General features: G+C 41.0%; 1 protein-coding gene across 18 annotated transcripts in view; it reads left to right on the top strand.

Moving 5' to 3' along the window:
* dst (dystonin) overlaps positions 1-14,376 on the top strand; it is a 97,952-nt gene that overhangs the window by 42,920 nt on the left and 40,656 nt on the right. For 16 of the 18 annotated variants that reach the window (XM_072391122.1, XM_072391120.1, XM_072391118.1 and 13 more), the window contains 5 exons: positions 73-180; positions 289-387; positions 6,478-6,624; positions 7,853-7,941; positions 8,028-8,136. In XM_072391122.1, the coding sequence (XP_072247223.1) occupies positions 73-180; positions 289-387; positions 6,478-6,624; positions 7,853-7,941; positions 8,028-8,136 (552 nt within the window). Of the gene's footprint in view, positions 1-72; positions 181-288; positions 388-6,477; positions 6,625-7,852; positions 7,942-8,027; positions 8,137-8,740; positions 12,857-12,958; positions 13,106-13,252; positions 13,469-13,556; positions 13,701-13,794; positions 14,023-14,376 lie in introns of all 18 variants that reach the window. The other 2 variants (XM_072391134.1, XM_072391135.1) reach the window with 1 other exon arrangement.

The following is a 14,376-nucleotide window of genomic DNA, read 5'->3' as shown; positions in this document are numbered from 1 at the left end:
GCCAGTGATTGAAATTAAGAAAGATGATGTTTTTAGTTAAAAAGAATTACCATTACACGTCTTTGTTTTTAGGATTATGAGCTTCAGCTGATGACATTCAGAGCGATGGTCGACTCCCAACATAAATCTCCTCTCAAAAAGCGGAGGATGCAGAGCTCTTCTGATGCCATTCAGCAGGAGGTAGTTCTTACTAGCTCTATTTTAACTTTGTCAGCAGAGGAAGTTAGCTTTGTCTGAACAGTCCCTGCATAGTGACACATATGGCTACGTCTGGTTTATTTCCTACAGTTCATGGATCTTCGAACCCGCTACACTGCTCTTGTGACTCTAATGACACAGTATGTGAAGTTTGCCAGTGAAACACTGAGGAGAACTGAAGATGAGGAGGTGAGTTGCCTTGAATACTACAGTATTAATCTTTTGATACCTTCTTGGCTCTCTACATTTACAACTTTTAGGGTTTTTTAGTCATCTGCAGCTATGATGCAAACTTTTACCTTCAAATTTATCGCACGATTTTTAGGTCTTGTCTGTCGCATCAACATCAGCATGCTTTACTGGTATTTACTGGGTTTTCACTCTTTATCCACCTTGAATTCTTGACTCGTCGGCTCATCACGGGTGAAGAACATTTGCTTCATTGCACAAAGGAAGCAAAGGAAAATGCTGAAAAGCAGTGCACGTCTGCGTGTCCAGTCACTCCTTGCTGGTGATGGTGACTTGTTGGGTGGATACTGCTCATTTTGTTCTTTCTGCTGAAAAAAAAAGAAGAAAGAATCTCCAAGAGTTTGCATAGTTGTGATCGTTGACATTGGCATATTATCAAACCTGTTTACCGTCTAATAAGATAGTAAAGGTGCTAGTTGAAATTAAGGTAACATAGTGCTCCTAAACGTGATGTCATTCTTACCATTTTTAAATCATTCACAATATCACTGATCTCCTTTTCTGAAAGCATTGCAATTCCAAACTCTTGGAGAGATTACTTTTAAAGCATCAGTGCAAATATTTTTTACTTTTTATGATTACATGTGAATCAGTGGATGACTTATTTTTTTGCATTATAGAACAGGAAGGCTTATGAAAGAGCAGACAATGCAAAATGGACAGAGAGCATGGAGCTCCAAAAAGCCAAAGGGGAAGTAGAGATTAGACAACTTAAGCAACGGGTCCAGGAGCAGGAGGCTTTGCTTTCTGAAAGTCAAGCACAGGTGGAAATGTTGGAAGGAGAACTAGAAACACAAAGAAAGACTATAGACGATCTTAACTTTCAGAAGTCCCAGCTTGAGCATGACGTTAATCAGTACCGCACCAAATTAGAGATAGCAGTGAAAGACAAAGCTGCTAGTGAGCAGGAATTAAAGCACTCAAAACTCTTGATTGAGCAGTCAGAGGCCACATCTTCCCAGACCCAGAGGAAACTCGAGGAACTCTTACAGAAAGAAAACAACGGCCAAGATCTGAACACACAAAGCCACAAACTCCAGAGAACAACAAATGGGGAGGAAGCTGACATTGCAACTGAGGAGAAGTTACACAGTCAAGTCCAGGCTAAGGGCAACGGTCTGGCTCTGCAACCTTTGGAGTTTGACAGCCAGTCAGCAGTGGAGAGTCAGCTTGAGTTATCTGCAGTTAGACTGAAGGATGTCCTGCAGCAGAAAGTGGAGGAACTGGTCCTGATCCAGAAAAAAGCAGAAATGGCCGAGGAGAAAGCTCAGAGTTATAAAAAGTTGTTGGATGACAGCAATAACAGACTGAAGAAACTGCAGATGGACATGGAGAGTGAAAAGATCGACATGAGACAGAAATCAGAGAACCTCCAGCAGGAAACCGGCAACTTGACGAAATCCATCAGTGATCTTCAGGAAGAAATCAGATCTCTCCAAAGAGCAAAGTCCTCATTGGAGCAAAGTGCCTTTTTTCAGAGCACTGAAGTCGAGGGTCTTAAAGAACAGTTGAAGGTCACCCAAGGCGAGCTGCAGAGGAAGATCTCCATTGAGCAGGAAAACTGCTACAAGATTAACAACTTAGAGGAAGATTTGGCTACCAAACAGTCAGCTATAGATCAGCTGATGTTTAAATGCAATGAGCTGACTAGGGTGAATGTCTCATCTGACAGCGATATTAGGGGTCTTCAGATCCAAATGGAGTCACAGGAAAAAGAGAGATCACTTTATGAACAAAAGATCAAGTCATTAAAGAGAGAGGTAGAGAGCTGGAAACAACAGTTTCAAACATCTAAGGAAGAAAACCTTGATGTGAAAAGATCTGAGCATACGCTGGAGCTCAAGTGTAAAAACCTTGAGGCAGAACTCCAAAAAAGTGAGATAGTTGCTTCTCAGCTGCAGAGAAAGATAGATGATCAGAAACAGATCAATTTAAAGATGGAGCAGAATCTGAAGAACGTAAAAGCTAAACTCGATCAGGTGACAATGGAAATCGAGAGCAAGGATCAGCAAATTAAAATCTTCAAGTCTCAGGTAGAGAGCACCAAATCACAAATCAGAATTATCGAGGAGGAACTAAATAAGAAATCCCAGACCACCTATGAGCTTCAAATGAAGCTGCAAGATTACAGCGAAGAGGCAAAGAAAATGACTGACCTGGAGCAAAAGATTAAAACCCTCAATTCAAATATCACAAATTACGAGGAAGAAATAACAAGTCTAAAATCTGAACTGAAGGCACTTTTCACAGAGACAAACGTATCAAATCAGAAGATCCACATGCAAAAAGCTGAAATCAATGATTTGAATGAGATGCTAAAGAAAAAAAAGGCTGAGCTGCAAAAAGAGTCTGATGAGAGTCAGAAACATCTCAGACAAGTCAAAACATTAGAAGAAGAGCTTTTTAAACACAAGCACAGTTTTAAAGGTTTAACAAGCAGCTCAGACAAAATGACAGAAACGTTAAAGCAGGAAATATACACTCTTCAGAATGACAAGGCCGCAGCAGAAAGAAAAGTAGAGAGCTTGAATCTAAAACTTTCCGAAATAAGTTCTTCTCTTCAAAGAACCAAAGACGAATTGGCTCAGGAGACCAAAAACAGAAAATCAAAAGAATCCAAAATTGTACAGCTTGAGATTGAGCTTCAGAAAAATAATCTCACCACCAAAGAAATGATGTCCAGTTCTGACAAATCCAGATCAAATCTACAACATGAGAACATGATCCTGAAGAGGGAAAAATCTGAGGCTCTGGAGAAAACCATCTCACTGGGATCTGAAGTCAGATTGCTGAAAGATAAGCTGCAACGGGTACAAACAGACGTGGAGCAAAAGCAAAAAGAAAACTCTGCTCTTCAGCAGAGGTCCCAGCAGAGGGAGGAACAACTAGAGAAGTGCAAGAAGATGCTGGAGGAATTAAAGAGTAAACTGGAACTCCAGAAAGAGGGCTATGAGAGGCAGTTGTTACTTGTGCAAACTGACATAGAGAAAAAAATTATTTTGCTGCAGTCTGAAATTACAAAAGAAAGCCAGCAGTCACACAGTGTTCAATTAGCTGAGATGCTCAACAAGTATGTCAAAGATGACACGAAACTGATAAAAACAGTGCATCACACCGTGGTGGAATCGAAGCAACAAAAGGACCAAGAGCTGCAAATCACAATGGACAGACTGCATCAAGACAGAGCAAAACTTGGGCAAGAGCTGTCAAAAGCAAAGTCAGAAATAGCACAGCTTGAGGCAGATAAACTCACTCTCACCTCAAAAATCAGCGCTCTGCAAAGCCTTTGCAATCAGCAAACAATTGAGACAACAAAGTTTGAAAAGCTGCTGGCAGATAGTGAGCGCAAACTGGCACTGAAAGAAAATGAAGCAAAAGCTCTTCGGGAACAAATAGAGTTGTACGTCAGAGAGGTGAAAAGCCTTCAGGAATCACTGTCGACATTCACGGTCGAAGAGATGAAAACCAGCCATCAGTATGTGACAAACAGCAAGGCAGATGTCCCGATGGTGAAGAAAATGGCGGCTGCCAATAATGGTGCAAAGTCCAGCATGGAAGAAGAAACTCCCAAAATAAAAGAGGTACGCATTAAGTTACTTAAGGTTTTCCACAGCATAATTTCAACTTGTTAACTCACAAAGTATATTTGTATATTTCCTCACTGTACAGCTGTAGCTAGAACTGTAAACTGTAGTCCTCCATAACTTAAAAGTTCTTCCAATGTCATATTTACAGATGGCATCAATGGAAAGAGGAAACGCTCGTGAAGGAAGTAAACAAGTCAAAGAAGACGACTCTTATTCTAAATCTCTCACCCTCCTACAGAAGGACAAGCAACATGTGATTTACAAGGACAAAATGACATCTGATTTGCCCGTTTCTGTTACAACACATGGATACATGGCTCCAAGTGGACTAACAGGCCAGCAATCAGCTCTATCAAACATCAGTAAAACAAGAACGTATCAAATCAGAGAAGTTCACGAAATTGTAAACATATCAGAGAAAAAGACATCAGAATGTGACAGAAAACTAAGCATGACAACTTCCCAAAAGCTCCCAGAATTCAAAGGCAGTACAAATATTCAGTATTTGATTCAATTTAAGCTCTTGGATGGAGAGGTTTTGCGAAAGTTGGAAATGGGCCTCATCACAATGGAGCAGGTGCAAGCCTCGCTTGCTCAACACAATGACAAACCAACTGCTATTGCTGGATTTTATGCGGACTCCAGCAAGAAAAAGATGTCCTTCCTAGAAGCTGCAGAAAAGGGCTTCCTTGCAAAGACCTATGCTCTCGAGTTTCTCGAGGCTCAGGCTGCAACCGGTACTCTCACAGATCTGGCCACAGGACAAACGCACCCAGTTGCTGAGGCTCTGGAGAAGGGAATTGTAGATGCAGGCCTGAAAGATAAACTGATTGAGGCCGAGAAAGCTGTTAGTGGCTACATCTTTAAGGGCAAGAAACTCTCCCTGTTTCAGGCAATGGAGGAGAGGATTTTCGATAGATACAAAGGCAAGAAGATCCTTGAGGTCCAGGTCGCTACAGGAGGGCTAATAAACCCAGAGACCGGTGTCAGAGTATCGGCTTACCTTGCTTTAGATCAGGGTCTTTTGAACAAAGAGACTTTGCAGAGTTTGTATGATCCAGTGAGTAACCCCAAAGGTTTCCACAACCCTGACACCGGACAGAAAGCATACTACTCCGAAATACTCAAGACGTGCCTGTATGACATAGACGGCGGTGTGTTTCTCTTCCCATTCGGTGACAGACACCTAACAAACACATCTCCCATGAGTCCTCACAGAGTGTCAGTTGTAAACAGCAGCTGTGGATCTGAAATGTCAGCATACGAAGCCTTCAAGGGGAAACACATCGACAAGAGGACGTATCTGTTTCTGTCACAGCAGGAGAATGAATGGCAGGAAAAATCCGTAGTTGACTCTGATGGAAGCCCACGTCACGTCATGACCGACGCCAGAAGTGGCCGACAGCTTTGTCTTGAGTCTGCCCTGAGTCAGAGGTTTCTTGAAGCATCTGAGCTCGAAAGCTATCGTAGCGGTCTTTTAAGTATCTATGAGATTGCAGACATCATATTTTCAAGGATGGTTGTAGTTGAGGATGTTAACAGCACCATTGCTGGCCTCTGGGACGTCACTCGGAGAATGAGGCTTTCAGTTCTTCAGGGCTTCCAGCAGGGCTTTACTGATAGAGCCACCGCCTTACGATTGTTGGAGTCCCAGGCCTGCACTGGAGGAATTTGTGACCCCTCCACTGGGGAGAAATTTCCCCTCTCTGAAGCTCTCAAAAAAGGTCTTGTAGACGAGGCACTGAATCAACAGCTCCAACAGTTTGAGCAGGCATTCAATGGCATCATTCACCCTAAGACTGGGAAGACTTTGCCAATTCCCCAGGCTGTTCAGGAAAATCTCCTCCCAAAGGACGCTGGTTATCGCTGTGTTGAGTTCCAGCTCCTGACTGGAGGACTGATAAATCCTGTCACTCACGACCGAGCCTCACTTGAAGAAGTCATTCAGAGTGGCCTTGTTGACAAAGTTACTGCTACTGCACTCAAAGATGAGACGTTACACGCCAAAAGCCTTACCTGTCCAAAGACCAAGAGAAGAATCACGTTCAAAGAAGCACTTGAAAGAAGCGTGTTCGACTGTCACACTGGATTGAGGTTACTGGAGGCCACAAAAATTCACGGCTTTGGAGCCAAATCAACATTTCATTACGTTTGGGCATATAAATAAACATCTGTCTGTTTGTATATATAAATATATGTCTATCCACAGCCTACAGAAAACAATTGGCTGTTTGGTTGTTCGTGTTACTCTGACTTCACTGTTAAATGTTTTTTTATTCACATATTTCAATACTGCAGTCGATGCGACTCGTGATTCTTCACGAGTTTTGTTTATTTTCTTTCTCTTTTTTTGATTATGAATGACGTATTTTAAAAATGTTCTTTCCTCCTACTCTTGCTGCAATGTTAATAATCTTCAAAAACCCGCCTGTTTCAATTCTAGAGATCTATTGATGAGGAGAAGCGAGAGCATGGTGATAAAGTTAGCAAATTGTTGCACTGGATGTCCGATGTGAAACGGACCGTGAGCAATGATGGGAATGCTCTAAAAGATAGTAATGCCAACACAGATGCTTCAAATAAGCCCCAGGTAATCCATGTGTGTGTATTCTATATGTCTTTGTTTGTACCCAACAGAGACACCTTTAATAGTATGAGTTTATGGTGTCCCAGTGTATCATTTCTAATAAAAACATACTCTTTACTTCATGATTCAGTTTATCCCTATATGGTTAATATAGGCAGGGGTTGCAAATACCTTTCTAGGCTTACAAATGAATGATATGGGATTTTTTTTTCATTATTTTTTATCACCAGCCGCTGACACAACAGATCTATAAGTTGCACAAGCACTCTCACTCAAATCACAGCGGATTGAAATATTAAAACACATGTCCGGCTTTCTTTTCCTCTCTGTGTCTAAAGAAATCAGGTGGCCAATTGAAAAAATATTGAACTGGAATTTGAACAATATTTGAAAAATCGCTAAAGTCTTCTGCATATTAAAACATTAACCGTTAGAGAATAAAGCTGAGAGGTAGTTTGATTTTTATGGGTGTCACAATTCAGTCTGACCAATTTTTAAAATAGAAAAGAGATGAGTTCCTTTAAGCAGTGAAATATTATCTTCATACATTTATTATAGTCCCTTTTAAATAAATTAACACCAAGAGCATCATAAGAGTCCTTTAGTTTTATGTAATTTTTGTCACTAATAAAATAACTAAATATATATCATTGTGTAACTGGCATTTGTTACACGTTTAGCACACAGTGTAAGTCTTATTCAGAAATTACAGCAGTTTAGATTCAGTGAAATTGAGAAATCATCTCTAAAATGTGTGTATCTGATCTGTATGTAAAGGAGTTAAAAGGTATATGTAGACACAGCTTTCTCAAATATAACAATGCCACTAATGCCATTGAATCAAGTCCTGTTTGACACATTCTGAACACAAACCGAAGCTTATGTTTATTACATAGCATCTTTGATGGATTGCACAATTTTGGTTAGATCTTTGTATTTTAATCCAGTCTGTGATGTTTGGAGTATACATATATATATATATATATATATATATATATATATATATACATCTATATCTATATTTATATATATATATATATATTTATTAATTTTTTTAGAAATAAATCAGATGAAATATGTATTTTTTTTTTAAATAACTCTTTTGTGTGCATGTGAAATTGTGAGTTTTATGTTTATGTTTACTAGAATCAGGCTACACAAACTGGTCAAATGAAGCCAGAATCATCTTAGCTCTTATAAACTATTATGATGTCACCGTTTGGTGTTATAGGTGTCGGTTGAGGAAATGGTCACAAAAAAGGAGCAAATTGCAGAAGCACTCAGGTCCACACAAATGATGCTCAACAAACACAGTGACAAGTAAGTGTCACTCCTCTGGACTGCATGCATAATATCTAGTCCACTGTTCAAACTCAGAGCTGCATTCTTTGTCTCGTGTCTCACAGGATGACAGAGGAAGACAAAGAGGAGATCCAGGAGCAGCTGAAGGCTCTCAGTCAGGCTTACAGTGAACTCTCACAGCAGTGCTCAGATCAGACAACCTCTGCAGACGAGGTTGGACTCCAGGCGATTTGGTTTTACGCAGTGTATTGCATTTGTGTCTTATAATGCATTAGATAACAGTGCCACCTGATGTTCAAATGCATGACTAACCATTACCCTCTTTTCTCGAGAACAATGTGAGCAGTTTTCTCTTGCATCTCTCATATTTACTCCCTGATCGTTAGTGACAGAAAATAAGATTTGTGCAGCTGAACCCCAGAAAAACTTGAGTATGCTGTAAACATGCTGAACTGTGCCAGCTTTGGTCTGAAAGTCATCAATGTGCCCAAGCTCTCTTAGAGTTCCACACAACAGCAGATGTGATGTATAACCTTACAGTATGCAATGAAACTAACTACACTCTTTCTGCAAGATGCTGGACATTGCAGTTCCAGATGCATGATAGCTTTAAATGTGTTGTTTTGCTCTCCTGTTGCAACCCTGTTGCAGTCTTGCTCTTCTGCACACAGTGTTTTTAACATACCCCTGTTTGTGTTGTGGTGAGTATAGATTTTGTCTCGCTTTTGAATATTTTGATTGCAAATTTAACATTAAGAATACATATTTTGTAGTCCAAGCCAGTGAAGTAACTTATTCTGCTTTTGTTTTTCTGCAGGATTTCAAAACCACTCATGGGACTGGGACTGGAACCACTTGGGTCAGTCTCCCAGAGGCCCTCTCTCTGTCCGAGCCTCATGTCCATCCAGACTGGGATGATGCTCTCAAACAAAATCACATGCACACATCCAAACTGAACCAGTTTCCAGATTATGAAGCAAGCAAATGCATACAAACTTCCCATATCTCCTCTGTGTCCCTGTCCGATATAGCAGCAGCTAGGGAAGGATCCACTTGTGAGGATCTGGTCATCAAGATGATAGAGGCCAATCAAGTCAGTGATGGAGTGAATGTGTACTACACAGGAGACACATTGACCGTGGAGAAGGCATTTAAGTGTGGTTTAATTCCTGCTTCTGTCTATGTACAGATTCTACAGAGGCAAAAGTGCTATCAGGATGTGATGAATCCGAGCACTATGGAAAGTTTGTCACTCTCAGAGCCTACAGAGCAGGTTGAACCTAATGAGGTTAATACCCTGATATTAAACTGCCTCAGTAGAAATAAATCACTGACATCAGAGAGGAATGTTAGCACTCTGAGGTCTGTGTGTGATGGTTTAGGTGATCAGGAGACCGCGTCAAGGCAGTTAGGTGGTCAGACGGGTGTCGGTGACGCCAAAGAAGATGAAATTGTAGCAGAGGTTTCAGAGTGTGTTGGGGATATTCCAGGTGATGATGGGCTGAGGATGGATGCAGCTGTTCAGTGTGATTTAATGAGCTCCAGCAGCTCGCTTATTGTGCTGGGATTTCAGCAACAGTTTATGGGGATTGTGTTGCCTCATTCTGGGGAAACTGTGTCCACCTCATTCCAGTATGATCAACAAATAACCAGCGAGTTTATCAGCAGACTGTTGAGTAATAAAGGAAAAATAGCAGCATTTTACATTCCAGAAAGTTCTGAAGTTGTAGATATCACCACTGCTGTTGAAAATGGTCTGATTGACACTTACACAGCTGAGCTTCTAAAATCTGTCGAAATTCCTGTTGTGATTCCTGATGTTGATCGCCTCAGTGAAATGTTTTCATCTTGGCTCACATATAAAAAAATGGCAGTTGATGGGTGTCACGGTACAGGTGATTCAGAAGTGAACCTCCCCACTCCCACAGAGGCAGAGCAGTTGTTCATCTCGTACCTGATGATCAACAGTTACATTGATCCAAAATCAGCTCAAAGGGTTTTGATACTCGACAGTCAGGTAGCTGAAATGACTCAAGCTTTTATTGAAGACCCAATATTTTCTCAAACTTTCACTCACTCCACTTTCAATACCACTAATTCTTCAGAGCAGGGAGACGTAGAGATATCACTGCATATTAATGAGGAAACAGAGGACGTTGTGATAAACACACAGCACAGTTTTGATTCCCATGATTTTGTTTCCATGATCAACGGGAAATTTACCTTTGCTGAAAGCTCACAGCATACACTTGAGCCTCCTAACTGTCCATCTTCGGATGATAGGAAAAAGACCTTCAGTGAAAAAAACCTCATAAATGTGGAGGCTTTAGAACAAGATCCTATCAAGGTTCCTGTTGTAGTGGACGAAACCATGTTTCACACCAGCAGTAACTGGACAAAGTTAGATGAAGCTGAAGAAAAATCATGTGTAAATAGTTTACAACTCGAGGCTAGAGATGCTGTCAGGGAACACCTTGACATTCCAGCTTCTTTAGAGATTTCTGACCTTTCCACAACATGCTCTGTTAAAAGCAGAAGCATTGACTCACCATCCAGTACGACTGATTCTGAATCCTCAGTGAATTCTTGTGATCGTGTTCCACCACACCCTAATGCTGAGTCACTGCACAAAGAATCCAACAATGTAGATATTAAAGCAGAGCTTTTATGCTCTGTTGATGGGATGGAGGGTGAAAATGAGCATGAACGTGCTATTCAACATCTGAAAGCCCAAATGGAGGAAGGGGGCATTTTAGATGTCACCTCTGGCAGGCACTATGACCTGGATGAGGCTCTTAATAAGGGGCTAATTGATGAACAGACAGTACTGGAGTTGCATGACCTACAGTCAGATGAAAAAATCAATATCTTGGGAGAGGAGGAGGACACTAAGTCTGGTCTAAAACAGACCGAGCACAGCTTTTTGAGCTCTGATTGCAATATTATTATCAGTGAGACTGGATTAGATAAACATAAGCATGTTAACTTTGATCCTCAAACCAGCATTTATCCAGAAGAAGGCTCCATTTATTGCACATTTGAAGATTCCAGTGTGGGTTTAATTGGTATGCATGGAGCTGGAAACATGCAGCAGCCGACTGAAAGGAGGGTTGCTGTCATGGTTCTTGATTTAGCCAGTGATGAGGCTAATAACAAAGGCATAGAATATGAAGATGAGGGTGATAATGTAGAAATGGTGAGTAATTGTATGCATCATTCTGTCCCCTCAGATAGTGGTCATGAGCTTACAATGATCTCACCCTTCTCCTGGAGTCAGGTTACAGCAGAGTGTGCTCCTCCCTCAGGCGAAGACGGTTACTCACATGTCTTAATCAATGGACAGCTGACAGGTGGAGCTGATGTATGCCGTAATGTGATAGAAAACACAGCTGAAACAACAGAGTCAGCTTCATCTACTCTGAGTGACGGAGCCTCCAGCATTAATACTGAGCCAAAAAGCAAGACTCAACATACTGAATTTGCGTCTCACTCCCCTCAATCTAACAGCCAACCCACTGATCTTTTCATTACGAAATATGATTGTCAAAAGGGGTTTCATGCAGATGGTGAGAGTGAATCAGGCACATCTTTATCATCGCACAATGATTTATGTGGGAAAACTAAATTGGAGAATGACGCAAGTGCTGTTCACTCACCTTTGGACAGCGAGCCAGCTCATTGTGAAGCTTACTCATCACCCAATAATTTAGTTGAAAGTTCCCCCATCTTTAAAGGTTGTATAAGCATAAACCATGCAGAAGGTGGTAGCAGACATGCATCCCCTCTGCAATCAAAAGATGATTTCATTGCTGAGTCTGAGCTCAGCTGCTGTAACGATGCTCGGAGCCAGAGTGCATCAGTTTGTGAAAGACTTCCACAACAAAATGACTCCTCCTCTCACTCACCTGCTGCTGTGTCTAGTGACATGAATGCAACACATACTGTCGGCCATGAGAGCTGTGATGCAGAATGTGATATAGATTCAGAACTGACTAATAAAAATTTGACAAACTCAAACAATAGTTGTGGAGGTGATGGTGAGTTACACACTGAGAGACTTTCCCCAGAGAGGCAACATGATCATACTTTTAAAGTCAACAGTGATACTGAGCAGATCTGTGTGCCGAAGCAAGAGAAAGACTATGATAAAGGGAATGTGTCAGATTTAAATCCACCCTTTTCATCTTCAGATAGTAACTTGGGGCAACCTGAAACTAGAATGGGAGAAATGTTTGGATCTCATAGTCAAGCAGAGGGAAAGAGATTAGATGAGTGTGTTTCTGAGCATTCCTGTGTATTCACTGATTTCCTGTCAGATGTTGCATCTACTGTTCCATCTTCACCTCCATCTTCACCTCCATTCATGCTTTGTTACGCTACAAAGACTCTTGTTGATGACCAGGAGAAAATTATCACAAAGAATGCTAATGTCGTTGATTTGCAAAAGGAAGAAAGCCAAGATACTGAGAGTACTGATCCTCAGGCTTTAGATGGAGAAAGTTTTCATGAGAGTGACACACCTCATGGACTTATGGAGAGCAGTCCCATAGGTCCACTGATGGATATGCTGAAGCGAAACACCCTCACTTCAAACAGTACAAACACAGCAAAGTCGGAAGTGAAATGCCAAGAGGAAAAAGTTAGTGAAAAGACAGAGGAGCCTGATGCTCCAAATATCCAGCTGCAACTCCTGCAGCTTTTTCAGACTGTTTCCTCCAGCCAAGACTTTTCAGTGCTTCAGGAAATGATGGACACTCTGAGCAGTGCTCTGGGGGCTGACTCCCAGGAGGATCGACACCACACGCTGGAAAGCATAAAGGAGGAGAGCTCGGAGGGAGAAGATGACGAGTCGGCAGAAGATGCTGCAATGACTCGCCAATCATCTAGACAGGTGTCTGACAATGCCTGCAAAGAAGACAGAGTCAGAGATAAGGTACCGTTTTTTTTTGTATCCGTTTTAAGTCATCCTTATTGCATTGTTTATGACATGCATAACATCTGTTCCCCTTTTGGACTGTGTTTTATTTTCCCACAGATTTTCACCATCCAGGATTATTTGGAGTGTGTTGGGAGACTGCAAGATCATGCTGATGTTTTAGAAGATGTCAGAAAAGATCTTTTAATGCAAACACCTGTGGGCAACAACATGGAAGAACTGAAGATGCAAACAGAGGAATGCCAGGTTAGATATTAACACCTGAAATCAATTGGGGTAAAATGAAACTATAATTTATATTCTCAGCTTTTGACTTATTCCTTGTTTCATTTTTTATTTTTTATTTTTTTTTATATACTCAGTCATTTCTGACCAAATTTATCTTTTATTCAGTCTTTAGAGTCTGAACTTTCTAGACTGGGAGGTGTTCTGACTTCAGATATGGAGAAAGCCAAACAGCTCCTAAACTCTGCCGATGAGCACATTCCTGGACAAATCCAACAAGATCTGGCCTCCACATACCTGCAGTTGGAGCCAAATTTTACTGCTGTCTCCCAGATGTGTGCAGAAAGGAGTAGCTCCCTGATCCAAGCAATGGAAGTGGGAAAGGTCTGTGTTCCAATAGTTGATAAGATAATAACAAAGAATGGTGCAACACTTGCATCAACCTCTTTAACAACTTTAACTGTGATTTCAGGCACACTTGGAGTCAGCATACCAGAAACATCTCAGTGATCTTAATGAACTTTCAGGCCTCATACAAGATAACTCCAAGATGTTGGATGTGGATTTGAACACATGTAACGTGGACGGACTGAAACATTTGAGTCAGCACAACAAGGTATCTTTAAAGTAAAAGCACAAAGGAGCAGAGATACAGTGATCGAGTAGAGAAAAATATTTCAAAGCATATTTACATATTTTTGTCATTCCAGGACAGTCTGCTAAAAGAAGCCAGGCTCAAGTTAGAGGATGTCACATTTGATATCCAGTGCTTCATTTCTGAGCACACTCAGTTTCTGAGTCCAGCTCAGAGCAGCTACCTCCTCAAGTTCCTCACCACCACGCAGCGAGCATTCAGGGACCACACAGAAAGGCTCATTATGCAGAGGAGTGCTTTGGATGTCCTCCTGGACACCACAGAGAGAGAAAATCAGGAGAAGGTCTGTCTGTGGATATGTTATGAACAAAACCCTGTTACCAAAAAAAAAAAGAAGCAGTGATTTACAAAGAATTTGAGCTATTTCATAGAAATGAGTAAGGACAACACAACAAACAGAAATAGTTTTTATTTAATGATTTTATCGTTTTTGTTATGATAATTTTTTTTTAACAGTGTGTGCTAATTAAGGAGCGGCATGTTTCAAAAAAGATGAGAAAGGGGCAACGAAAGACTGGAAAAGTTAAATAAATTAAAAAAAAAGACAGAATGAGCAAATGCTTCAACAATTTCAATATTCTGAATTCAAACTTTCTAAGAGTTTGGCGTTTTCAGCGTTTCTTTTGTAAATTATATC

The sequence above is a fragment of the Leuresthes tenuis genome, unplaced genomic scaffold (genome assembly GCF_036924035.1).
Source record: "Leuresthes tenuis unplaced genomic scaffold, fLeuTen1.0.hap1 SCAF_8, whole genome shotgun sequence".
Taxonomy (NCBI): domain Eukaryota; kingdom Metazoa; phylum Chordata; class Actinopteri; order Atheriniformes; family Atherinopsidae; genus Leuresthes; species Leuresthes tenuis.
The sequence above is the reverse complement of the archived record's forward strand: the minus strand, read 5'-3'. Positions and strand labels throughout refer to the sequence as shown.